This window comes from Condylura cristata, unplaced genomic scaffold, assembly GCF_000260355.1.
Source record: "Condylura cristata isolate star-nosed mole 26May11 unplaced genomic scaffold, ConCri1.0 scaffold00010, whole genome shotgun sequence".
In the NCBI taxonomy this organism is placed as follows: domain Eukaryota; kingdom Metazoa; phylum Chordata; class Mammalia; order Eulipotyphla; family Talpidae; genus Condylura; species Condylura cristata.
In genome coordinates, this window is record NW_004567111.1 from 47,803,384 (window position 1) to 47,830,494 (window position 27,111).

Genomic DNA, 27,111 nt, shown 5'->3' on the forward strand with positions numbered 1-27,111 from the left:
TAAACACATGTCTTTTGCAGCAGTTTGGATGGAGCTGGAAAAGATCATGCTTAGTGAGATAAGCCAGAAAGAGAAAGAAAAATACCAGATGATTTCACTCATAGCAGGAGTATAATGGACCAGGTAAGAAAATAGCAAGAATAATGAACAGCCATATACCAGAGACGTTTTGTGAGGGTGTAGTGGGGAATGGGATCAAAAATGGGGGGCAGTGGAGAGGGAAGTACACGGGATTATGGTGATGGCACACGGGTGACTTGATGATGGGAAACCCGCAGGGATTACAATTGAGATGGAAAAAAAAATGTACAAAATGATGTAAAAATAAACTGTTATAAATAAAAATTCAAAAAAAAAGTCTTTTCTATACTGAGTTGAAATTATTCTAGTAGATTGTGATATACTCTTATTTTAGTATACCCTGAGATGTTGTAAACCAAGGCTATGAATTAAGAGCTTAATGATAATCACATCTTTTAGTAGTTTAAAACAGTAACAACTGGATTATGATGGGAAAAAAAAAAAATGGCATCAGAACTCCCTTTCCTTTTCAGAGTAGTATGAAGAGAACTAAATTTACAAGCTGAAATTTCAGAAATTTTTTCCTGTTTATGTCTGATTTATCCCCTAACTTTTGCTACATTATTTTTCTTTGCTCTACTATAGAATAATAAACTCAGCTGCTAACAATCTGACACTTTCCATACTTCCTCCTACTCAGGACTCTCAAAGGTAGAGGGGTAATATGCAGGGAACACATTTATCATTTCTCTGTGGGGAAACAACTAGGCAAAATTAGAAAATCAAAGTCAACAACTTATTTTAGCTTACCATGATTTACTAAGAGGTGAAAGAACTACTTTAGTAAAGCAAACACGTGACATATTCAATAATTTCATATTGTGTGGTATATGTAGCATTGTCCAACAGAGCTTTCTGTGATGATGGAAATGCTCTATACCTGTACTAGCCAGCTACTATTCACAAGTATCTAAAATGTGGACAGTAATACTGAGCAACTAAAATTCTATTTAATTGAAATAGCCTTATGTGGCTAGTAGCTACTGTTTTGAACAATAAAGATCACAACAGATATATTCAGGTTAGTTCTTTTCAATTACAGTAATTTATTCAGTATCTTAAAAAAAAACTTTTGGAAAGGAATGGGAATGGCTGGTGGTGGAAGAAGAAACAGAATACTTCATAAATAAATAACTTATTTCTAAGAAGTAGGATCTAGTAGGAAGTAGTTTGTGTAATTATTATTAAATTTCCTGTCTTGGGAGCTATTGTTTAATGGTTTCTGTATCTGTGTTATTTTTTATTGTTTATTTTTTGCAATAAAAGTAAGGATTTTTTTTTAGCAAATACATAATAATGTTTTAAGTTAGGTCTATTTCAATCATGTATAGATCTTATTTATTAATATTATTTTGGCCCTCAATTTATTTTCATTGTTCTGTAATTTCTCTCTTTCTCTCTTTTTTAAAGATTTATTTATTTATGCATACAGAACTGGGGTACAGGCTAGAGGTGCAGGGGCAGCAGGAGGAATCACCAGAGAGACAGAGTGGGGAACAGAATAGGCAAATCAACAGAGTACACTGCTGAGAGGAACAGCGGGCGGGTCAGGAGAGGTCTGCTGCACCATGTGGTCACCTCCAGGGTGGGGACTGAATTATGCAATGGCTTTAGCTTCTTAGTGCTGTGCTTTAACCCACTGAACCACCCGGTAGGGCCCTGTAATTTCTCTTTTATATAGCATCCTATTATTTTGTCATCAAATGCGCATGTTTTTAAATGCTTATTTTTGCAAGTGTTATTTCCTTAGCATGAATACTCTCAAGTAGTTTTGTGATTTTCCTTGGTTTATGTTGTCTTTCACCTAGGGTTCATCTTTCCTTAGCATAAGATTTTTGGGGTAGCTGCCATTTTTTTCATTTTGTTTTGGCAATGTGGGTAGCTTTCATAGAGTATTGATGAATGCTTTTTTTTTAAAGATTTTTTTTTTATTGGTACAGAACTGGGTTACAGGCCAGAGATGCGGAGGGTGAGAGGATTCACCAGAGACAGAATGGGGAGCAGAACAGGCAGATCGACTAAGTACACTGCTGAGGGGAGCAGCAGGCGGGCCAGGAGAGGTCTGCCATGCCATGTGGTCACCTCCGGGGCAGGGGGGAATCGAACTCATGCGGAGGTGGCTTGAGCTTCTTAGTGCTATGCTTTAACCTGCTGCGCCACCAGAGAGGGCCTGATGAATGCTTTTTAATATATACTTCTACCTTTTGTGATACATATTTTTCTCCTCTGAACTAGAGTTTCAAAACCTAGGTATGATACTTGGGGGTGTGGACAGAGGACAGATTAAAGGAAAAGAGCACTCCTACACCTCTATGTGACTTTGCTGGGTTCCTTGCTATTACATGATTTTTGTCATGTCCTGTACAAAGGTATATTCCACTAAGGGATAACATGGAAGCGTACCCCTAAATTAGCTTGAAGCTTATACTTTGCTTGCTTTGGCTGAAATTCTGGGATACTGTCCTACAAAACCATGTAGGACAGCACCTGTTTAGGACAACAACATGGTGTTGTCCTAGAGTGTTCAATCATTCTCCCAGAATTACTATTTCCAGATTGGACATATTTGATAAAAGATTAAAATTTGGCCCTCCCTGGTGGCGCAGCAGGTTAAAGCACAGCACTGAGAATCTGAAGCCACTTCCGCATGAGTTCAATTCCCGCCTGCCGCCTGCCCTGGAGGAGACCACATGGCGAGCCAGACCTCTCCTGACCCGCCCGCTGCTTCCCTCAGCAGTGTACTTCGTGGATCTGCCTGTTCTGCTCCCCACTGTGTCTCTGGTGAAGCCTCTCACCGCCCCTGAGCCTCTGGCCTGTACCCCAGTTCTGTATGAATAAATAAATAAATCTTTAAAAAAAAAAAAAGATTAAAATTTGATAAAAATTCAACTGTTTTCATTAAATGTCTTTTAAAGGGTGAAATGGCACCAGGATTTTTTCACTTTTTCAGCTCCACTTTTCTGAAGTTATAGCATGAAACTGCACATGATTTTTGGGTGGTTACTGCTTATGATCTTCTGTTTTAACAACAGAATATACTATGATTCTGTCTCATTTCACTTCTATATCTGGAAGTCTTACAATGCGGCTTTAAATAAAAATTGGTTTAAATCTTTAAATAAAGCTGCATGATAAATATTAAAATTTTAGTGGAAGTAATTAAAAGTTTTAAGAGATGGCCAGAATACTAAGTAATTATTAAGTAAATCTCAAAAATCAGTGAATGTTTTTAACAAAATGATTATCTCTTCTTCTAACTGTATATAGGAATTTCATACCAAAAGAACCTCGCCATTTTTTAACTTATATGTAGATTCCATTTTAATCTTAAGTGTAAAGTGACCCCATATATCTTGACTAAACATCATTTAAACTACATACTTATACTTACAGGCCAAGGCTGTAGGTCATTCAGTCCCTTTTCAAGTTTTTCAATATCTGGAAACTTTGTGGCTCCATCAGCATCTGCCATAAGAATCTTTTTCCCTCGAGAACTAAATATACCCTGTATTTAAAAATTCAATTAGAATAAAGATGCTTAAAATTAAGGCTAAATTCAATGACACATAAATCTGTTCTGCTTTACAAAAAATATCTATGGGTGATATATTTTCATTAAATGGCAAGAGTAAACAGTTTACATAAAACAAATTAGGTTCATAAGATTATCCCCAATACATTCATTGTATATTTTATGTTTTTAAAATTTTGTGAGCTCATACTACTATGATAGCTCAAAAATATCATGAGAATAAAAGATTTGGACAAATCAGAATTATTTCTGTATCAATAATAAGAAAAGAGTAATATTGTACCATAAACATTACAAGTATCCTGCTTACATAGCAAGGTGCTCAAGGAGGTAAGGGGCTACTTAGGGCAGACTATGAAGAGTAAATTTATGGGAAGATTGAACAAATATACAGAGCTGCTATAAAATAAATCATAAGAAGACAATCTTAGTATTCTTTAACATGGAATCTAAAGTATCTCACTAATTGTTGAATAAAGAAATATGGAATGCCACTAAGTAAAATTACTCAGTCAATTTCAAACTGGTCTTTTGTGCAAACTAGGGTTCTATGAGAGTATATTTCATATACCAACTTTAATTCTATGTTGCATCTGACTAAGTTCATTGTTTCTTAAATTTAAATATTTATGGTTTGATACAGTAATATATGGTTTTGATATCATTCAATATGTGAATAAAGGTAAGATATCTGTTTTCAATACACACTATACAAATATAGATAGAAATCTGATAATTAATTTCAAGATATAAGACCATTAATTAATCTACGTGAAATCTTTTTATTATACCTATTAGAATATAGGTAAGAAAATAAAAAGGAACAATTTTAAAATCATATTAAGATCTGAATAACATAAATGAAGCTTTAGAAAGTAGAAAACACTACCAGGTACAATATCTGAATTTAAATTTAAAGTGGAAAAAAGGAAACCATAAGTGACTATTTTAATGATACATGATAAGAATGACTTATAAACAACATTAATGCAAAATTATCTTTGACCCTCAAACTTGTTTAAGCTCCCTCATCCTTTTTTTTTTTTTAATATTTATTTTATTTATTTATGCATGCAGAAGCTGGGATGTGGTGAGTGGAGGTGGTGGTGAGAGGATTCACCATACACAGAGTAGAGAGCAGAACAGGCAGATTGACTGAAATACACTGCTGAGGGGAGCAGTAGGTGAGACAGGATTATTATACCAATGTATCACTGTCATTGTCTTAGTTACTTAAGGTCACTAAAAAATTAATATAAACATTTTTCCAAGTCACTCAGTATGATATAAATATGGCATGATATTTTAAGATTTGATCACATTTTTTTCCTCTTATGACAGTATTATTAAAAGTGATATGCCATTAACTTGAAATGCTGATATTCAACTAGTCAGCTATAGAATGTACATGTACTATAGTTTACAGAATAGGTTATTCAAAATATCTACATATTTTAGATTAACATGCTGAGCTATACATTACCATCTTAACAGCTCCACCTTTCCCACGATTCTTCACCAGTGTTATCACTCGTACTTTATCACTTCCATATTTCTGGCAATATTTAAAAGCTACCTGTAAAATTATATAAAAGTCAGAACAAAATTAATCTGAGTTACAGGACAGTAACATAAATTGGATTTCTCATTTTCATATAAACACAGCTATCCCAGGTCCCCTTTCCTGTGAGTTGATTTTTACATTTACCGTGCATGCTGGTAGCCCTGCGGAGTTGCTGAATTCCTGGTACAAAGACCCAATCTACTGACTTACAAGGTTTAAGTGATGATTCACTTCCCCACAGAGGAACCACCAGAAGAGGTAGTGATCACTTCATTCTCTTGAATAAAGCTACTACCTAAGATACTGAGCTGCTAGAAAAACATAAAAGCTATGTCCAAACTGCCACACATTCATGTTAGGGCCCCTACGATTGCTTAATGACATGTTATTTGTCAGCAAGATTTAGTTCCAAGGAGAATTTGTCTGTATCCTGGACCTTTTCCCCAAAATCTCCTCTGTCTCTTTCTCAGCATATATCTTTGGGGTACCTTGTTCTCTACTAAGTCTTAAATTTCTTTCTTTCCAGTGGTTCCTCAGCCACAAATGTGCTCAAGACTCCAGTAAGTTAAAATCTTTCCTTTAACTTAAGCAACTGCTATTATTCTTTGATTTATCAAAGTCATGAAAAAGTGATCTATGTAAAATTGCGCTGCACATTTTGTCATCACTCAGTCTTCAGCCCGTTGTAGCAGACTGCAGCAGAAGCTCATGTCCCTTGCTTTTCCATATCATCTTGCCCTCACTTCACCAATAGCATCCTCTGCTTTTGACACTCATTTTCCTTAGACACTTGCGAAGTGACTCCATTCTGGTGTTTGCCCTCCTGTTAACCAGTTTAAGAGGAAGCTCAAATACATCTTCCTACTTTCAATGTCCATCCACATTTCTCTCCAGAAAAAAGGTTAACTCTAACTGTATGTAAACATAAAATGAGCTGTGAAGTCATTTTCCTATACAATAGTTTGAATAGGAAACAGTTTTTCACTCATCACATAATATAACTATGAGTCACTTAGACAAAGAATAATAGTTTTAGCGTGTGAAACATAGCCTGGATTGATTAATCTCAACACACATATGCTGCCACAGTCCTCTGTACATACTCCTATGATAGCACGGTGGTAAAGTTAACTGCCTGCTTAGCAAACAATGCCTCCTTCTCTCTTGCTATAATGGCTCCAATTTTGCACAGTGACAGCACAGTCCTAGGAGATAAACCATGGTTGTCTAAGTCTTCTTTGCCACATATTTCCCGGCCCTTCTGTGGGCATGGTTGGCCATGTCACCAAGTTCTGCCTCATGGCCTTTAGAGGAGGTGTGCTGGAGGGTAGAGGCTACTGGTAAAGATTTTTATAGCCAGTAAAAAAGGAGAGAAGCACAAAGATAATTCTTAATGTCTTTCCTGCCTCTTACTGCTTTAGAAAAAGCAAAATTTGGAACTGTGGCCATTTTGAGGCAAGGGAATATGTGAGAACTAAAAAGATATGGATCCACCAATCTGACACTATTTAAGTGCTGAGAGAATTCCTGGAACAACAATGTCCACATTTCCTTAATCATGAGGCAACTAAATGACTTTTGTTAGCTAAGCTACCCAGGGAAGGTGACTGAAACATACTGTATTCTAGCTTTCTGATACATGTCCCCAGTTTTTGGAAGTGAGTTCCTTGAAGGCAGAGACAAGTCTTGATCTTTTTGTTTTAGTACCAGTCACAGACCTAGACACATGCTAACGGCTTAAGAAATGTTTCTTAAGAGAATATTTGAGTTGCAGATGTTGGTTCTGGAATGACATCAAGCTTGGTACTCAATACAAGACTCCAAAACCAGGAAGACAGAGTCATTGGGTAATTACCATGTGTACCAAAAGAATCAGTACCAGGTTCCCTGCAAAGACTCTTCACAAGGGACTGTGATCTATAGTTTGAACAAAGCAAATATTGTTGAAGCCACACCTGTTGGGATACGTGAATACGGAAACTTTAGAGTGTCTTTAAAACACTGCAGTAGTTGTCACTTGCCTGCCATACTGAGTGCTTACCTTTCTGGCATCCTAGACTATATAAACTTATAATAAATATACTGTTTAACTGTTAATTCCCTCTTAGGCTTTGTATATAAATTTGCCTCCTTAGTTTAAAACTCCTTAAGAACAAGACCTATGTTTAATTTTTTTCTGATACACCTTAGAGAGTGAGACACATAACAGGCAGATAATAAACATTCAACTTACAGGGAATGTGTGTTTTTTTGTTTGTTTTTTTTTAATAAAAGCTTCTACTAAATATGATTTCAAGTTTTCTGTTCCTGCCATCAGCAGGAGTTGATTCTCCTTTACTGGTCCTCCCAGGAGAGCCGCCTGCCATGCACATGACATGGAGCCTCGAAGGAAAAACTGCATCTTTGGGAAAAACTGCTCCTTGCCTGGTTGATGCTGCTTCTGTGATCTCAGCACTAAATGCCTAAGGTTTATTTTCTATGCCTTTCCCTGCACATATTAATAAGCTGCTGGATTATGTGTCTTCATGTCACTAATTCACTAATGAAAGTGCAGCACACAGTCTTCCTAAAACAAATCCCACCAATATTTTCTGGTCCCTTTGTTTACACTATTTTTCAACCTAAATACACTATCTTCCATATGCTTTACCACTCTATCTTTAAAAGTTTAGTTCAATCACTTCTTTTTTTTCCAAATGCCTTATAACCTTTATTTCTTAACCTTAATTTTTACAAGAGTTACAAAAGCTGTAGGCAGCATGACTCTCCCTGTCTTTGCTCCTTGCAAGGAGGGGCAGATTTATGTACTTCTATGGTCCACCCAGTGTTTAAAGCTTAGTGACCAGTTGGTATCTAACAAGAATCTCTGCTAATTAATAAACAGGTAAATAGACATTTCCTTGTATATTTAAAGTCCAATTTATTTAATGAGAAAACGAACAGTGGCATAAGCAAAACTTTTATTAAAAAAAAAACAGGAGTATCAAAGGAGTTAAGAAGTTTTTAGATATTAAGAGAGTAATTTATCGGGATCACTGGCAATACTTTACAAAGTTACTGCAAGGATTAGTGCACCAGCAGTTTTAGACCTAGGAATGCAGAAACAGGAGGGTAACACTCTAAGACATACAGCTTCACATGGATAAATCCAGGGCAAGTATACTAAAGAACACACCTTGGAGTTATGTCTGTAACCCATGGACAGATATGAAGACATCTTCCTATTTGCACAATTACTTTAGAAATTAAGCAAGGTGGAGCATAAGGAGAAGAACAATGCTTAGGAGAAAAAGAGCCAAGACTTAGTAGACAGCTCCCTTGAGGTCAAAGCAAACTAGTGTGTATGCTCTCTCCCAACTTGGTGATCTTAAAAGGTTCCTGAGTATTATGGAATGGAGGGACAGCATGTATATTTTTCAGAAATATACTCTACTCACACTGTATCAAAGGAAAGCAACTGAAATAACTATGGTTCTCTGACAAGTGGAAAGAAGATTTTATATTTGCTCAATTATTGTACATTTACTATCTATTGGCAACTACAGAAACACGTTTACTTACCTTTGAAGTCTGGTCTTTGCTGCCATCATCAACTACTATCACTTCATAAGTGAATGTAGGATCATGTTTCTACAAGAAGCAAAAATAAAATCCCATGATTTGACATACAACTACCAAGAATTTTAGTAAAATTTTGAGGAATTTAAAAAAGCAATTATATAATAATGTGTATAAATGCAAAAAAAAAAAGAAAGTGCACAAGCCACATAAAATGCCAGGAACAGAAAGGAGGTGACAGACTGGACAGAAGCACAGGGCAAATACTAATTCAATCTCTGTAAGCCTCCCATGCTTCCCTGGCCCCCGGTACCATATACACAGAAAGTATCAAGGTGCTGAGGTGCTGGGCACACTTGAGAGAGGTCCCAAGTTATTCAAGAAAAGAGCCCCTCAGGCCTAAAGTCAGAGTGTATAGAGACCAACACAGCTGCACCACTTCTTAGTTTTATGACAATGGGAAGTTTACATTTTTTAGCTTGTTATCTCAACATTTGCTTCCCCCGCCCTCCAATAAAAGCAAGCTTAGATAGTTTGAAGACTCACATACAATAAAAGACCATTTCTCTTCCTCCTTAATTTCTGAGTAGTTAATATGACACCCTGTCTTTCAATGAATAATACATTCTCTTTATACAAAACCTCTAAGACCAAAGTCAATCTTAATAGGAATTTCCTAAAAAGACAACCAGTTACAAAGTTCACTTATTTTCTTAAACAATCCAAGGGCATTTCAAGGACAGCTCATGATACAAAAACACATTACTTTTCTTCTCTTTCAGCAGAGAAAAAAGGGGAAAATAAACCAGGAAACTAATTGTAAACCTTTCCAAATAGACATCTTCCTTGAAAAGGCACAAAAGTGAAAATAGCATTATGTTGCCTTGCAGAATCTGCAGATACCTATCACCTAATTTAAAATATATTAGGCAAGAGAGGATAAAAAGCAGGTGGGAAGTTCACTTTTCAGGAGTTCCAGCTTTTCTGTTTGCTTGGGAGTAAGCTACTTGCCCCTCGAAGTGGTGTGCTACTTCTGGGCCTGCCTGCTAACAGATGGTGGCATGCGCAAAACAGACCAGGAGGCCGACAGGGTGTGATGGCCTGTGCACAAAGCTATTTTTACTTCTGCGCCTTTGTTTTTTTTTTTTTTTTAAAGATTTATTTATCTATGCATACAGAACTGGGGAACAGGCCAGAGGTACAGGGGTGATGAGAGGGCTCAACAGAAATAGAGTGGGAAGCAGAACAGGCTGACTGATGAAGTACACTGCTGAGGGGAGCAGCGGGCAGGTCAGGAGAGGTCTGCTGCGCCATGTGGGTCACCTCCGCGGTGCTGTGCTTTAACCCGCTTTTGCACCTTTTTAAAGAAGATGTCTATTTGAAAAAAGGTTATAATCAGGGTGAAATTATTTTTGCACTATTCTGGAGAGTTCCCTCTGATTTATTTTCCTCTTTTTTTCTCTGCTTAAAGAAAAATAGTGAGTGCCCCTATTTTTGTACCATGTACTGCCCCTCCTAGTGGGTCCAGCTGGGTGTTCACACATTGGTGACCTGGTCTGGTATTCATTGGGCACAGGATATTGAAAGAGGAAGATGATACCTGTCTCTTCTCTAGATAGCCCAAGGCTTCATCCATCATTACAGGCACTTAAAGAGAAAAACACACATTAAAAATCCCTTTTGAAATCATTTCTCAAGTCCCAGCAATTTACATAGAGAAAAAAAAAATCTGAGTAATAAAATTAATCCCTTTCCCCAGTGGCCACCCCTATCTAGGACATCTGTCTTCTGTTTACGTAGTTTCCCCAGAGTATTTCAGTACCATTCTTTATGACACTGATTCTTTTCTTTACAGTTAATATCACTTCTCCTCTTCTTCACTACCACTACCAATGATGAACTCACCATAGAATACGTCTATTAATGTTCTGCCACAGACAGTGAAGTATAATATGATAATTTTTTTTACTTCCCAAACTACCCTTTGCCAAAAAAATAAAACAGGACTTACATCGTTTTTCTTCATTGTATGAAGGCACAACCACAGAAAGCTGTTTGGTAGGTGAGTCCTGTATGCTGGGTAAAGTTTCCTTCTGGCCTTTGGCATTTAAGAAGAACTTTTCTTCTTCATGTTGGTGAAGGTGTGGCATTTCTGTAGCAGTTATAAATGCAACAAAGGCAATCTAAAGGTAAAAACGTTAAAATTATGTTATGCTGACATTTTTAACATTTGTTATGCTTATAGGATACAGCCATTACATATCTTTTCTTATTCTGAATTTTTAGAAATAAAATGGTCTGAATTTTTAGAAATAAAATGGTCTGAAGGCAAATCCAAAAGTCAGAGACAGTCTCCTTCTTAACACCTACCATTCTTTTTTCTATCATTAAAGTACAAAGCCTTAGAGGAACTTTGTTTTCCCAGCTCTCATTCCGCAGTTCTTTGTCATTCCAGATTGAACACAGAGAACAGTCACTACAGAAATATAATCAACTTTTACATACACTGAACCCTGACCCCTGGCACGAACTGTGAAGTTTCACCCTTACTTGAAACCTATATCTAACAGAGAACAAGTCCATATAACAGTCTGATATGTGTGGGTCAAGGCAGATCCTCAATCCCTCAGGGTATGAGATCGTACCTCAACTCCCATAGCAGGGGTCAGTAATGCTAAATAATATATTCTTCATACTTATCCTAGATTTGGTTAGAATACAGTATTTTCTTTTGTATAAAATGTGCACTTGGAACTACCTTTAAAATAAACATCTGTAACATTGTTTATACTAGTATAGTTTCTGTCTCAAAACAATAAATCTACAAAGTTTTGAAATGCTATTCATTTATAATTTGCCATTCATCCATTCATAATATTACATTGTGTACAAACTGAAAATGAATGTGCTGATGAGTAGGAGCAAGGAAGCAGTATGCAGACAGATGATTAATTCTTGCTCTGCACCCCTAGTGTCTAGATCTCAAAAATCACCAAGGGAATGAAATCCATACAATCCAGATTGTGAGAGATTCTATGGGACAAATAGCCACTAACTAAAGGAAAAGATAAAAGGGAGGTGAAATTTGACAGGTTAATAGACTTCACACCTGTCAGTCAAGTGCAGTGTGTAAATGCTGACTGAACAGACTTTACTAAGATATTCATGAGGTAACTGTACATCTGAACCATCTGGGCATTTGAATCACAGAATGATTGTTAAACTTTTTAAAATCTGTGATAATCTTCTTGTGGTATTATTTTAAAAAGGGGTGCTCCTTATCTTTAGAGGTAAATGCTAAAGATTTACAGATAAAATATTGTTTTGGACTTGCTTCAAACTAATTCAGAAAGGAAGTGGGATGTAAAGAAGTATGGAGGGTAGCTAAATAAGATATTGTAGACATACAGAAAGATTTCCTACCCTGACATTCAAAAGACAAACCTTCACTAGCTGTGTGACATCTGAGTTTAATTCATTTCTCTAACCTCCTCCAAATGAAAATAATGATCACATTTATGTCACAGTGTTGTTTTAAAGATCAAATGAGATAATCTCTATTAAACATTGAATATTCATTGCATTGTATGAACTTGGTAAGTGGTAGCTCTTCTTATCTCTTTAAGCCAGTGGGATCAAATACTCCCAGAAAAACTTCATAATGAGCAGTCATAATGAGCATATTTGAATTTGTGCAGAAGACTCATGTTAGCATTTAGCCTCAACTCTGCCCACCAAAAACCTGACTGGCTCTTAAAATCTGAAAAACCCTGAGATCTCCATATGCCACAAAGGGAAGAGAAGACTTCTCTTACCCAGATACAAATTGCCAAAGAAATCAGGATATATTGCTTTTTCTCTATCCAAATAGTTTCTAAGCTACTAGACAGCCTGGGAGAATGGCAAAATGTCCCTACAGGCAGTGTGCTATCTAGGCTGCTAGTCTAAATGCCAAAAGACAGAGAAACATCTCTATTAACTATATGTCAGGTTCGTTCCAAATTTCAGCACGTTCTCAATATAAACTCTTTCCCTTCATTGATCAGGAAAAATAATTTCTAGTGAAATCAGTTATTTGTGGACCTGATTTCCTTACAGTTATTTAAAAATCAGTTTCCAAGCAAATGTTAAGCAAGCACTTATTATGGGAGAAAAGTTTACAATTTTCTTATGGATGAGCAAGTGTTTATGAGTGCTGTGTTTCCTGAGGAATGGCAAAGAAAATCAGAACTTGAAATTTATTGTACTGCTTCATTTAGAGGGAGCAAATTTAGGGTGCTTAACTCTGGGACATAAAGACCGCTATGCATATGGTCACAGCAGGCTTTATCCTGCATCTCTACTGAGTCTTTTTGACACACAGAATTACTTCAATCTGTGATAAATGGGTCCAGTCTGTGCTCTGTCATCACATTCTATTTGCTTAACCGTATCAGGAAATGGGAGAGTCTAGAGAGCACACAGTCTAGAGAGTACACATTCATTGGGGGCTTAAGATCTTCCCGAGTGGGGCCAGAATGCAGAGACTGCAGGGTCGGGAGGAAATCGTGGGAGTCCGGGTAGTCAGGGCAGGTGGGCCAGCGAAAAGCAGAATGCAAGGTTGAGTGGGCACGTCCCATTGCGAACAAATGCACAAGGCTTTTCGTACACGGGGAGATAAAACATCAAAATAAAAATATAGAACGAAAGAAAGGGGAAGTGAAATTCTAGTAGAGGAAAATTCAGGGTAGAGGCTGTGCGGGGATGAGGAGAAGCATGGTGAAAGGGGACACGTCAAAGATCTAGCTGGGCGGAGGAGAGGACGCCTGGGGGCCGAGTCTCCAGGACAGCGGCGAGACCAGGCCCGCGTCGCTCCCAAACCCTTCTCACCAGTATCAGGGCTGCTGCCGCCAGCGCCGCGCCAAGCACCGCCAGCTGCAGCAGGAGCGGAGCCATCCTCCATGCCCAGGCCGCCGCCGCCCGCCCTACCTAGCACCTACACACACGCGGAAGCGCCGCCGCGCAGCCCCGCCTCCGGCTGCTAGAGAGGAAGCGCCGGCTGGGCGCCCGCCGTCCACAGCGCCCCCGCGCGGCAAGAGCACGAGAAGCTACGTTCCACTTTAGGGCTACTAGGAAAACTTAAGGGCGCCTACTTACTAGGAATTTCAGATAAGCAACTTTCGGAAAAAATTCAAAATCCGCTTTTTAACACATATGACCTACCATTCGACCATTCAAAAGTTTTTGGTGTATTGCATTAAATAAAACTGATAACGTTTGTCATTTTAATCACATATAATACTGTGGCATTAATTACATGCACGATTCTTTGCAACCATCACTACTCTCTGTAGCCAAAACTTCCCCTGCTCTAACATGCACTATTTCGGGCACATCGATAAAAACTTACTGTATACCTGAACATCAAATTTATTTGGGTGTCCTGTATTTTATCTAGGAGGGAGGTGGAAGCCTCAAGTCATGACATAGTCTACAACCTAACAGCTCTGCTGAAGCCCTGGGAGACCTGCAAATTGCAACCCGCTGCGGTAATGAGAGCACACAAAGTTTACGTTAACTCTCCGGTACTGGACTAGGAAGCCCGTTACCTGGGAGAGGCAAGCCCAGAGCCCAGCGTAAGGTGGAGGCGGGAAAAGAACGCTGAACATAGGAATAATGCTCCACATTCAGTACTCGATCCTTTGCTCCAAAAAGCAAGTTTTCTCTTAAACCCCAATCAGCAGCCGTATCCAAGAAAAGGCAGCCGTCACCTTTCCAGTCGTAGATTCGTCAAAACATTTTGCGGGCAAGGACATCTAAAGGAGTGTTTACTTGGAAGCGGTCGAAGATACGCTGAGCCGGGAATCATTGCGTGGCTACCCGGCCTTCTGCGTTTACTGCAAGGAATGAGATGGAGTTGGGCTTTGTTGTCGAAAGTGCGGAAGCCGAATATACTCGTGGGCTGGAGGCGGGGTGTCGCTACGACGCAAGCGCAGAAGTCCGGCGGGAAGATGGCGGCTGGGTTCAAGTGAGTATCTGCGACTGGTGGGCGCGAGTTTTTCTTGGGCAGATGGCGGCTTATTTTTATCCTTAGCCGGGGTTTTGTCACTTTGAGACTATCCCATTTGGGTTCTACTTTTTTCCCCCAGGATAGGGTCAGGGGGACCTTAAGGTTGTGGACTGAAAGGGGATGGGTTCATCCTCCCCGCGTGAGATGTGTGATGGAAAGAACTATATACAATTCTGGTGTGATGTGTAGTGATTGACAACCCCAGGGGGCAGTTTTAATATTTTACTTAAAAAATTATTTCCTTTTTTTATTTTCTAACGTCATTGTTCACTTTTGTACAATAGTTGTGTTCTGTCCTCAGGCGTAGTCCCATAGTTATCCTGCCACTACATCACCCGTGAGCCATCGAGGGTTACGAGCGCAGGTTTCCTTTGAATTAGTTTTTTGGGTGGTTTCCTAGGAGTGGATTGATGCATCCATTTTTAGTGTTTTTAGTGTTTTAAGGCACCTACACACAGCTTCCCATAACCCCTACACCAGTTTACAATACCACCAGCAGTGTAAGAGGGTTGGTTCCTTTTTCCCACATCCTCTCCAGCATTTGTTATTTCCAGTTTGTTTGTTTGTTTGTTTTAATGTGGCCCATTCTCACCAGAGTGAGGTGGCATCTCATTGTGGTTTTGTTTTGCATTTTCCTGACAGTGATGTAGAACATTTTTCAGATAACTGTTGGGTACCTTTTTTTTCCTGTGGAGGTTTTTGTTTTTAGTTCTTGTGCGCATTTTTGACTGGGTTGTTTGGTTTTGTTGAGTTGTTTAAGTTCATTGTAGATCTTCAGTATAAATCCCGTATGTCCTCTCATACTATGCAAATATTTCTCCCCTTCATTAGGGTGTGTTTTCACTTTCTTTACCTTCTCTTTTGTCTTAAAGAAGCTTTTTTGTTTGATGTACTCCCAGCTGTTTATTTTCTCCTTTGTTTTCCTGGCTTCTAAAAAAAATCCTCAAAGATGTTTCTGAGGTTAATGTCATGGAATGTTTTGCCTATGTTTTCTTCTATATATTTTATAGTGTCAGGTCATACATTCAAGACATCCATTTTGAATTCAGTTTTGTACATATTGTGAGATAGCAGTCTAATTTCTTTTTTTGGCATATTTCAGTCCAGTTTTCCATTTACTGAAGAGCTTTTCATTGTTCCAGTGTATATTCATATCAGTCCTTTTTTATAGTTGTTTTTAGGAGAGAGCTTGATCCCAATCTGTTTATTCTGCCATGTTGTTAGTGGACATATATAATCTTTTAAAAAATGCTGCATCAGAACTACATCTTATGTACTTGCATATTTCTAACAACAACAAAAAATCCCTTATTTGTTAGGTTTTCTTTTGTTGCTATTCTGATGGAGATTTTCTATGTCATAGTCAAGTTTTTAAAGGGTAAAAATGAATGAGATTACAAAAAAAAATCAGTAATATTGAAGGCTCAGTATCAAAATGCTGAGTTCAGTTTTAAAATTAGCTTTCTTAAATAAGATCTAATGGCTCGTCTAATAACTGTTAGAATTACAGCATCCTATCTTTCTTATTGCTAAAGTAGGTACCGCTAATATGACGACTTTTTTACCCATCATGACAATTGAATATGCTAAATTGCAGTTATAGCATATTGACTACAATCTTAAATTTTTTATGATCACCAAGATAAGAACCGTTGTTTGAGAATGCAAATGACATTTTTATAAACACGATTAAATCCTCTTTTCAGGATGCCCCACTTTGGACGCCAGTTCTGTAATTGTTTTCAGGCAGAGTTAAGGACAACAATTAATTGTTACTGCACGGGTGTCTACTTTTCATAAATGTCAGGCTTCATGAAAGAAACTTTAAAGTTATGAATTGTGGTGATATATGCTGCATCACCTCTTAAAATTGTTTTTTATTTTTTATGTTTCAGAACTGTGGAACCTTTGGAGTATTACAGGAGATTTTTGGTGAGTTTAGGTAGTTATATACATGTTATGTCTTTTGATAACCATACCATGTCTTTTTTTTTTTTTTTAAGATTTATTTATGCATACAGAACTGGGGTACAGGCCAGTCTGGGTGTGGGGTGGTGAGAGGATTCACCAGAGACAGACTGGGGAGCAAAACAGGCAGATCCATGAAGTATACTGCTGAGGGGAGCAGTAGGCAGGTCAGGAGAGGTCTGCTGCGCCATTTGGGTTACCTCTGGGGCAGGCAGGGATGAAATTGTGTTGAAGTGGCTTTAGATTTTTAGTGCTGTGCTTTAACCTGCTGTGCCATCAGGGAGAACCCCACCATGTCTCTTTCAAAGACAATTTTCTGGTAATTCTAATTGTCATTTGAATTAATGAGGCTTATTGTTTCCTAGTGTAAAATATACATGTAGATGTAAATACTTAATAAAAAAAATTTCTAAATACCACATGTTGTAGAAAGAGAATTGCCGTCCTGATGGAAGAGAACTTGGTGAATTCAGAACAACGACTATCAACATAGGTGAGGATACATTGAGTTCTAAATATGATGTTGAAGTTGCTTCTCATTTTGAAAATGTTTGATTTTTTTTATATATTGTTACAGAATTGTATTTGTAAATTGTTTTTAAATCATTCACTCCTTGGTTGAAGTTCACATTACATTTTGAAGCTACCACGGTGTATTTTTCTCCCTTCCTCCCAAATTTCTAAGATGTGATTTTCTTATGTTTTACGCTTTTAAATCCTCTGTTAAACAAACAAAATTGTCCATTTTTCCCTGGACAGTTCAACAGTGTTTAGCCAAATTCTACCAGGTTAAAGGATTTGATCGATTTTGAGAATTTTGTTCGTATAACAATCCTGTATCTGAATGAGAAATGATTAACTCATTCAGGATACATGAATAGTTCTTAAAATAGTGGTTTATTATTTTTTTTCCTCATCAAATTATATTTATTGAGTAGTTGTTTACATCACTGAATTTTTTTCAAGGGTTAATATTTCAGACCTCTGAAAATATTTTCACCCCATGTCTAGCACCAACGCCCAGTAGTTTTCTGCTGTGCTCCAGTCGACCTCCTCCCTCTCTGCTCCTGCTACACCTCCCTACCTTCTGTTTGCCTAGGGCTAGCAGGCAGATGAAAAGGGTTTGTTAATGGTATGGCTTTGTCTTGACTTTTTCTCTGTATTTCACATATAAATGAAACCATCTAGCATGCTTTTCTCCTTCTGACTTAATTCCTTTAATATGACCCTTTCCAGTTCCATCCATGCAGTTTCTAATGGCAGGAATTTTTTGTTTTATGTATCCAATGTTTTCTGATCCACCTCTCTGCCCTTGGGCTGCAGTAGACATTTAGTATTTTTGCATTCTTCAGGTAATGCATAGTAATGGAATTGCTGGGTCATATGGAAGATCTATTTTTAATATTTTGAAAAACCTCCGTATTAAAACAGCAATTTTAAATATACAGTTTTAAACTGACTCTTGTAAGGAATAAATATTTAAATAACTGAGATGCATAGCAAGATATATGTAAATATAGAAAACTTTTTACAGACTTTATTTTTTTTTCAGGTTCAATTAGTACTGCAGATGGTTCTGCATTAGTCAAGCTGGGAAACACTACAGTAATCTGTGGAATTAAAGCGGTGGGTTTAATAATATATGTCATTGATATTTGAGTTACCAAACTAGTTTATGTGCTATTAAATTATAAATGCTCCTGTAATTCTCCTGTTGACTAGTAGTATGTTCTTACTTACCAAGAGCTTTTACCTGTGGTACTAGGTAATGCACCCCAACTAATGACTCTTAATTGTGAACATTTCTCAGATATACTAAAATGAAACATTTTGTTGCTCAAAAACAAAGCTTGAGGGAATAATAGCTGCCCATTTACTGACTGCCTCCCATGTTCTGGGTACCATGTGCTACAAAATTATTAGAGTTGTACTCTTTCATCTCCTGTTTTATGTGAGGTGCAATAACTTGTCGCGGAATGTAATGCTCATTTATAAACATTAATCTGACTCCAACGCTTATACTTTTTTGGCTGTACCTCTTATTTTGTGAGAGTTCTGAAGTTCAGACTTTCCTCAGTAAAGCTAGCTATAGCTATCACTAAGATTTGAGCACTTGCCAGGTGTTATGTGAGAGATTTACTTCACTACATTGACAATGTTTAGAACTGGGCACTCCACTCCCTATTGTAATGATGTACACCTTGAATGTTAAGAAGTTAAGTAACTTATCCCAAATATCTCAGCCAATGTGTGTTACTCTTTGACTCAGTTTAGTGATTCCAAAGTTTCTGACCATTTTACCAACAGTTTTTGAGTCTGTTAACATTACCTGGTTTATTCAGATTCTTGGCTACAGTATGAGTGAAAAGTGAGAGTGGGGCAGAAATCCAATTAAGACTTTTTTTAAATCCCCAGGTAATCTGAGTAACACTGTTTTATAGTCAGATATGCCAAACTGTCTTTTTACCGTGTACAGCTAGTATGAGGATTGACACCAGTGTCCATGGTGCTTCTGACATCATTTCCAAAACATAGATGTTCATTTGGTAGTTAAGATAGTCTTTGGTAAAGCCTTCAGTAACTGCTGTCTTCACAACTTTTTAGTAACTTCTGTCATAGGAGACATTTGTTTGCTTCTATAGGAATTTGCAACGCCACCAACAGATACCCCTGATAAAGGATATGTTGGTAAGTTAAGTGGTCTTATAATTTTCATACGAATATTCTTAACACATTTAATACTAATATTGTAGTTGTTACAGTAGTTGAGTTAAAGAAAATTATTTGTAAGATTTAGAAATAGACAAGAGTGAAGCAGACATTCCTAAAGTTTTGTTAGAAGATAACAAAATAGCATTTTCATAAACTTCCCCATCAAATGGTTTGATCAATTTTTGTTTATTCAGTTGTCATCAACTAAGAAAACAGACCTAATCATGGAAGGTTGTTACTACAAAGTTTTTTGTTGTTATTGTTTATACTACCATGTCACTATTTTCTTGGCTTGGTTTTCTTGAGTAAACAGTTTGAAAATGCAGAACAACTGGTTATGAATCAAGGAACTATCTCTTACAGATTGAGGTATTTTAAAGAAATGAAAAGAGCAGTGATTTCAGAGGACTAAGGCTTTAAATTTTTTAATTACATGCAGAGAAAAAGTTGGAAAATGCAAATTTTATTTAAGCTTGGGAGTCTTAACAAAGATCTAAAAAGTAACTGCAGTGCTTCCCACTTGGAACAGGCTGTCCATGTCTACATTTATCTTTGCAGTGGATTGATAGTACCTTTAACATTTCCATACACCAGATGAAGTTTAGTTCATAGCTGCAGAGTGTTTCTTTCAGTTCCTAATGTGGATCTACCACCTCTGTGTTCATCGAGATTTCGGTCTGGACCGCCTGGGGAAGAGGCCCAAGTGGCTAGCCAGTTCATTGCAGATGTTATTGAAAAGTAAGATCAACATATTTGACTAGCATTCATGTTCAGGTAGTTTTTGACCTTTCATTTATTTACTGTGCTCTTTGTCATTAAATCAAGTTCACAGATAATTCAGAAAGAGGACTTATGCATTTCTCCTGGAAAGGTAAGAGGAATAATAAAGAAGCAATACACTTTTATTAATCTTGTTTTTGCAGGGAGAACAGTGAAATTAAAATAACCCTCAGTAATGATGGATTGTTTTAAAATGGAACTCTAGTCACTTTATTTAGTTCATAAAACCTATTTTGACTAGGGAGGGAAGGTTATTCGTTAAGCTGAATTTTTTTCTCAATTTCTACAGAGAATTCAGTTATTTATTCCTTATAGTGTATTATTAATTTCTGATCAGTTTAGTCTACATGGTAAATTCCAAAATCTAAAAGTTTAGACCCTGGCTGATTACGGATTAGCAACTTTTCCTGTATAGTTGTATACAGCTCATTAGCATTTTAAAACCTAAACTTTATATTTAGTAAAGTCCTTGGAAATTTCTTCTAGACCTCTCACTCCCTTAAGGGAAATGGAAATATTTGCCACTTGTCAGTTGGATAATCAAAAGCCAGCTTTTGCCAACTGTCCTGCTTTTTAAGGTTGTGAGACCTTTAAAAAAGGTTGTCTTGTCTAACCAAGATTTCTGTGGCTTTAAGTTATTAAATGCCATATTCTATCCATCAGAACGCTTTAATTTTTTTTTGTATGAACTCTTTTTAGCTTGCTTGGGTTCTATACTGTGATCTCATTTGCCTTGACTATGATGGAAACATTTTGGATGCCTGTACATTTGCTTTGCTAGCCGCTTTAAAAAATGGTAAGCAACCTTATTAAAAGAAATATTCCTATGTTTGATGTTCTTTTTGTGAACTTTCTGAAAGCTTTTAAAGTTTTGTTGAGAACTTCTATTTATCATTTGTTTCTAGATTAATGAGCTTTTAATGTTAGCATGACTTTCCATGTCTGAGTCATTCTCAGAATGCCCTTTAGAAAGCATTCCCTCAACTACACCCATCTCTTTGGGGACCCGTTTTCCCTGTTAATATGGAGAGTTGTAAGATGAGAGTTGTAAAGATCTTTTAAGCATTCCCTAAAATTGTTCACTTGATTTTGACAAAAAAAAGTAGAGGTGGTGGTTTTTATTAAGGCCTATCCATAGATGTTTCCTTTAATAGTAAAGTGTCTTGGTAAGGGGTACAGGTAGATGACTTTTTTTTAGATTTCTATGACATGCAGATTTCCTTTCATTACAGTGAGTTGATTATGATTGATTTGATTGGTTAGAATAGGTAGTGAACATAGCAGTATTAGAATGGTTAAGGAAAGGATTTAAATTTGAATCATGACCTTACCACTATGCTCAACTTTTCTTAAAGGTAGATCTGTTAACACTCCTTTGATTTCTTAAACATTTTGGAAAACAGCTCAATGCCAGAATGTCAGATGTGAAAAAATATATTCATTCTGTCTTAATGTTAAGATAACTTTTTTAAAAAGCACAACTTTGACAAGCTTAGAGGGAGAAGTATATTGGCAAAGCACAGAAAACCATGTTACTTCAAGAAGACTTTTTTTGCTTTTTTTATAGTACAGTTACCTGAAGTTAGTATAAATGAAGAAACTGCTTTAGCAGAAGTTAATTTAAAGAAGAAAAGTTATTTGAATATTAGAACTCATCCTGTTGCAACTTCCTTTGCTGTGTTTGATGAGTAAGTTATTTTTATAATTATATATTTAAGACAATGGATTATGCATCTAACTCCTTAGTAGATACCTTAAAGAGACTGTTGCCATGGACATCTGATTTTCCACCTGTTTTCTCTTCAGAATTATTAGTTAACCCCTACACTTTCAAATGCATTCTGATTTGTTCTCTTACATGTTTCTTGGTTTGCTTATTCCTGTGTAATGTTAATTTTTAATTATTTAAGAATTTACCTTAGGCTGCCTTCAGTATTTGCAAGGACTGTATGTAACATTAACAAATTGAAGGGCAAAGGGTCTTACAGGGTAAATTTTAGGTTTAGAATGTTAGCTTTGCTAACATTCTATCGTAGTGTTCGATCCTAGCATCAACAGATAACCTACAATAAAATTATTTCATGATTAAAGAATTTACATTACTTTTTTTTCAAATAGTACTCTGCTCATAGTTGACCCTACTGGAGAAGAGGAACATTTGGCCACTGGAACCTTGACAGTAGTAATGGACGAGGAAGGCAGGTTATGTTGCCTTCACAAACCAGGCAAGTTCCTTCCATTTCAGTTCTAAATGTGTAGATGAACATTTAGAATGAGATTCCTTCCTATTACTATCATATTGTACACTATATTGTGCACTAATGATTCTTAAATTTATGAATGGACTAGAATCACTTAAGAGGTTAAGGTTTTGTTAAAGTGTAATGTGATAAATCTTGAGACACTGCCACTGGTTTAACATCATTGAAGTTTTTTGTTTAGCAACTTGACGTGATATTGATCTACAAAGTGAAAGAAAAATTGACTCTTAAGTGTTTATGCTATAATTTTTCAGGTGGAAGTGGGCTAACTGGAGCTAAACTTCAGGATTGTATGAGCCGGGCAGTTACAAGACATAAAGAAGTAAAAAAACTGATGGATGAAGTAATTAAGAGTATGAAACCCAAATAAACACACACATTTTTGAAACAGATTTGTAAAAATTGTATTTGTTGAACTGTGCACAAACCTTTTATACTAAATAAATATTAAACTACATTCTTCTGAAAGATGTTTCTATTAACTTCTTAGGTCACTTCCCTATGTTTTATATACAGTGAAACCGTTTTTATAAAGCAGTGACTTAGGCAAATGGACCCTAATAGTCTATTTATACCGTTTCCCTGTTTTTATTTAAAAATCATAGGGTTGTGCTTCTGTATAAAGTTTGTACATCTAGCAATGTAAAATACTGACATAAAAAAAAAACAAAACAACAAAATGAAGTAGAAACTCAGAATCCTTCTGATTCAATGCTCTTATGTTTTACAAAAAGAAAAATAATGCAAGACTCAGAATTTTGGAGTGGTTGGCGTGCCTCTCTTCATTTTACTTTTTGACTGGCTGCCTGTATGCCGATGACGATGTAGCTGAGCTGTTTGTGCCGCTGCTGCTGCCATAGCCATTTGATGCTGCAAGAATCGCAACTGCTGCAAAAGGGAAGGAGGAAAAAAAAATCAATTTATATTAAATGCAGGCAGGTACAGAAAGGTGCTTTTCCTGAGAATGATGAGAACAAAACTGAAAGGGTTTAGAAAGCACCAAGGTAACAAAAAGGGACTATACCACATCGAGACAATGCACAGTCAAACAGCACCAGTGGCACAGAAGCCTGCTGAGGGCTTTTAAAATGATTCTTGGTAAACTTCCAAAAATAAGTATTTCTGTTACTTTGCCCTGCCAGTCTATATTGCAGTAACTCAGCAACTTCAGTTACCATTTGTTATATGAGTTTATAGCAATATAAAACCACTTGCTTATCAAAATAGTCAACTATAATATGCTTGCTTCCTAAAATAACGGAATGACACTTCTAAAACAGGAATAATTTACTAATAGAACACTGATATACTTGCCTTTTTTTTTTTGCAGTTTTATTAGAAAGTAACCATTGGCACAACTATTTGAAAATGTATTAGAAGCTAGAAAAATGTATGTTAATGTGCCACCAGCACTTCATGAAATTGGTAATTAGGGGGAAAGTATGGCTTAAATGTATGTAAAATATTTAGTGCTCCAAGTTGACTGGCTAAAATATCAGACTTTTAAGTAAAATTTGCTAAATTATTTACCAATTAATGTATAGTCTCACAAGACAATGAAATAAAACTACAGGTATTTTGAGGTACTTTTGGAGCAGAGTATCTTTAAAAATGTACTCAGAGTGAAGTTGCTGGATTACTTGTATCTGTTGCTGCTGCTGTTGAAAGGCAGAGGAGAGCTGGAATCTCTGCTGAGGAAGGCTTTGCTCAGGTCTGTTCTCGGCAGAGCCAAGCTGAGACAACACTACAGAGAGGAGAAGGGGAAAGCAGGCCAGTCAAAAAGTTTGAAGGCTACCAGGGTTAGAAAAGGACAACACAGAAAATGAAATAGAAAAGTTATCAGTATGATTAATCTCAAGTATCAAATCACAGACATTTCAGAATAAATTTAGTACAGTCTCCTGTTAGTTGAGGGCACCACTGATTATAGAACTTCCTGTACACAAAAGGGAAGGGAACATGTGTACCACAGCAGTGTATCCCTCTCCTTGCATCACAATAACAATACTATTTTGCTGATCTGCTTTCTTACACAAGGTAAAATATAGTACATTATTTTAAAATATAAGCAATGTAGTAAGAAAGGAGGGTGGTGAGAGAAGTTCAAATTGCATTAAAGACAAAACTGGCAGACAAGTACTTTAAAGAAAAGATGCTGAGTATCAGACTTCACTACTGACAACAGAGATGGTGATATGAGATTGCAGTCTTTTCAAGCTGAGTGTGGTCACAGCAATCAAATCTCACTACAAATTAGAAAATTTCAGGTTTAGATAGTTTGGCTAAGCTAGGAACACAAAAGCACTCTTTCCAATAAATTACACTACAGCTATCTTAGAAAAGTGATAGTGTATGGGAAAGGTTTGTAGTCATAAATATTCATTTGAAACTTCACTAGTTCTAAATCGAAACTTTATAAGAACTTGCTTATTCTATCTTCAAAGGACTTTAAAATTTGGACATTGGGAGTTGTATTAGGATACTAAAGATAGTAAGTAAGCCCATACTAATGATTCAAAGTGCTGCCAACATGTTCATTCTATGTTCAAACTGTCACTGCTTTCTTACGAATTTGCTTGTTCTGCTTAATGTACAATCTTTAGCTTACAGGATAATCTTCATTCAAGGTAAATCTTTAGTTCACTAGTACTGGAACCAATGAGCCGCCTTCAGTATGATCTCATTTTTACAAATTACAGTGGCTTACAAAAGTTATGCTATTGCCCACTAAAATTTAATTCATGCAAGTACAAGAATGAGATTGTGGAAACTAAAAAAAAAGCAGTCTTAACCCAGAACCGAACTGTTTTGTAGCTTTTCAGCAAGATGAATAGTTGTGTAAAATTTTACCAACAAATTAGTATCAGGAAAACTGCTATTAATAAATTTAAATCAAACATTAGCAACAGACTTAATGAAAAATATCTTTGGGAGATCATTTGATCAATTTGGTAGCTCACACATTAAGTACAACTTTATTCTATGCTAATATATGTTTGCAAGAGAAAAAAGTAATTAAAAATGTCTAGATCCCAAAAAGACTAGCTACTTTTAGTGAATTCAACATATTGAAGTATAACTGATAGTATACTCAACACATAAAATTATTAACATACTAACCAGCTGCCTGTGACTGCATAAAACCGCCTACTCCAGCAAGGTTGATTACAGCAGCATGCTGAGCAGATAAGGCTTGTTCTTGACTGGTTGAACATTGGTCAGAGCCCTTAATAAAAATACAAAACATAAAATTTGAGTTGGTGAAAATATTTTTTTCCTGTATGAGAAAAACAGGAGATTAGATCTGGTAAAGATAACATAAGGTATAATTAAAGGTATTACTCAGAACCAACAAGAATAAATGTGTGGTACTTTTAAAACAGTCTTTCAGATTGATTTAGCAATTGGCTTGTTCTTTGGTGCTATGTCAATAACACCTAAGGCTTTTTAAAGATTAAAACATTGCAATATAGTGCTGGCATTTCTAATGAGATCAGTAGATCAAGAAATGGAAACAAAGCACACAGACTGTAAAGATAAAAAGAAACTCTTATTTGCAAATGGGTAGTTTAAAAAAGAAAATCCTAAGTAACCTACAAAAAGTTCCTGCTACTAAGTGAATTCATTAAGACTGCAAATTACAGAACCAACACATGAAATTTGTGTATTAGCAATGAATGTGGGAAATTGAAATTAAAAACAGTACTTTATACAACTGTTTACAAAAAAAAAAAAAAACCAACCAATTTAGGCTTAAATCTAGGATTTTTTTTAAAATAAACACATCACCAAGCAGGCCACAAAATAACTTGATAGAACTTGAAATAAGTATTTTCAGACGACAATGGAATCAAACTAGAAATCATTTATAGAAATGCAACGGGAAATACCAAAATATCTGCTTGCAAAAAAAAAAAAAAAAAAATCCAACCAATTTAGGCTTAAAGCTAGGAATTTTTTTAAAAAATAAACACATCACCAAAACAGGCCACAAAATAACTTGATAGAACTTGACATAAGTATTTTCAGACGACGATGGAATCAAACTAGAAATCATTTATAGAAATGCAACTGGAAATTCCAAATATTTGGAGATCAATCAATATAGGTTAACTAAATAGTCCATGGATTTAAGAGGAATTCACGAGGGACAACTGAAAATACTCTCCAGTATATGAAAATGAAAGCAGAACACTGAGCTGCACAAAGCAGCTCAAGAAGTAGTAACAAGTACACTTATAACACTAAATGTTTTAGAAAAGGCTTCAACTCAATAACCTAAGTTTCCATTTTAAGAAATTATGAAACTATGAACAAATGAAAACTATAATCTACAAGAAAATGTTCCAGGAAAATAGATCCAAATCTACACATTAAAAGGGTCAATATGAAAGAAAAACTGAGATATATAGCTAATGAAAATTTAGATTTCAAAGATAGACAAATTCTGGGGGACTGTAGACAAAATGATTAAATAACTTACAAAAAGCAAGATGAACATGACATTAGGCTTTCAAAATCATATAAAAAGCAAGTTCATAATGAAAAGCATTTTCTAATTTAACGAGACCCAGAATTACATAATTCAAGAACACATAAAATATGC

The 27,111-nt window shown here is 36.3% G+C and overlaps 3 protein-coding genes across 6 annotated transcripts in view; 1 reads left to right on the forward strand and 2 right to left on the reverse strand.

Annotated features, from left to right (window-relative positions):
• Window positions 1-14,411, reverse strand: part of ALG5 (ALG5, dolichyl-phosphate beta-glucosyltransferase) — a 37,161-nt gene extending 22,750 nt beyond the window's left edge. The window contains exons 1-6 of one of the 2 annotated variants that reach the window (XM_012723136.1): window positions 14,324-14,411; window positions 10,747-10,918; window positions 10,336-10,382; window positions 8,739-8,807; window positions 5,097-5,189; window positions 3,473-3,586 (exon numbers count right to left, since the gene is read on the reverse strand). In XM_012723136.1, the coding sequence (XP_012578590.1) occupies window positions 3,473-3,586; window positions 5,097-5,189; window positions 8,739-8,807; window positions 10,336-10,382; window positions 10,747-10,918; window positions 14,324-14,401 (573 nt within the window). In that variant the 5' untranslated portion in view covers window positions 14,402-14,411. Of the gene's footprint in view, window positions 1-3,472; window positions 3,587-5,096; window positions 5,190-8,738; window positions 8,808-10,335; window positions 10,383-10,746; window positions 10,919-13,604; window positions 13,744-14,323 lie in introns of those variants that run through there. The other variant, XM_004680211.2, reaches the window with a different exon arrangement.
• Window positions 14,412-14,706: 295 nt separating this feature from the next.
• EXOSC8 (exosome component 8) lies at window positions 14,707-22,973 on the forward strand. Its single transcript, XM_004680213.1, has 11 exons — window positions 14,707-14,742; window positions 16,680-16,716; window positions 17,182-17,245; window positions 18,305-18,378; window positions 19,395-19,440; window positions 20,097-20,202; window positions 20,290-20,335; window positions 20,944-21,040; window positions 21,812-21,932; window positions 22,363-22,469; window positions 22,760-22,973. The coding sequence occupies exons 1-11, from the start codon at window positions 14,726-14,728 to the stop codon at window positions 22,873-22,875; spliced, it is 831 nt and encodes a 276-aa protein (XP_004680270.1). The 5' UTR covers window positions 14,707-14,725; the 3' UTR covers window positions 22,876-22,973.
• A 92-nt stretch (window positions 22,974-23,065) lies between these two features.
• SUPT20H (suppressor of Ty 20 homolog (S. cerevisiae)) overlaps window positions 23,066-27,111 on the reverse strand; it is a 35,941-nt gene continuing 31,895 nt past the window's right edge. For all 3 annotated transcript variants that reach the window (XM_012723273.1, XM_012723274.1, XM_012723272.1), the window contains exons 24-26: window positions 25,626-25,731; window positions 24,146-24,249; window positions 23,066-23,393 (exon numbers count right to left, since the gene is read on the reverse strand). In XM_012723273.1, coding sequence (XP_012578727.1) covers window positions 23,256-23,393; window positions 24,146-24,249; window positions 25,626-25,731 — 348 coding nt within the window. In that variant the 3' untranslated portion in view covers window positions 23,066-23,255. The remainder of the gene's footprint in view (window positions 23,394-24,145; window positions 24,250-25,625; window positions 25,732-27,111) is intronic.

What these genes read in the sequence shown, in the direction of transcription:
- EXOSC8 (XM_004680213.1), top strand. An exon ending in AGTATTACAGGAGATTTTTG is followed by an intron (nt 16,717 to 17,181) that starts GTGAGTTTAGGT and finishes CACATGTTGTAG; the next exon opens with AAAGAGAATTGCCGTCCTGA. An exon ending in TCCTTTGCTGTGTTTGATGA is followed by an intron (nt 21,933 to 22,362) that starts GTAAGTTATTTT and finishes TTTTTCAAATAG; the next exon opens with TACTCTGCTCATAGTTGACC.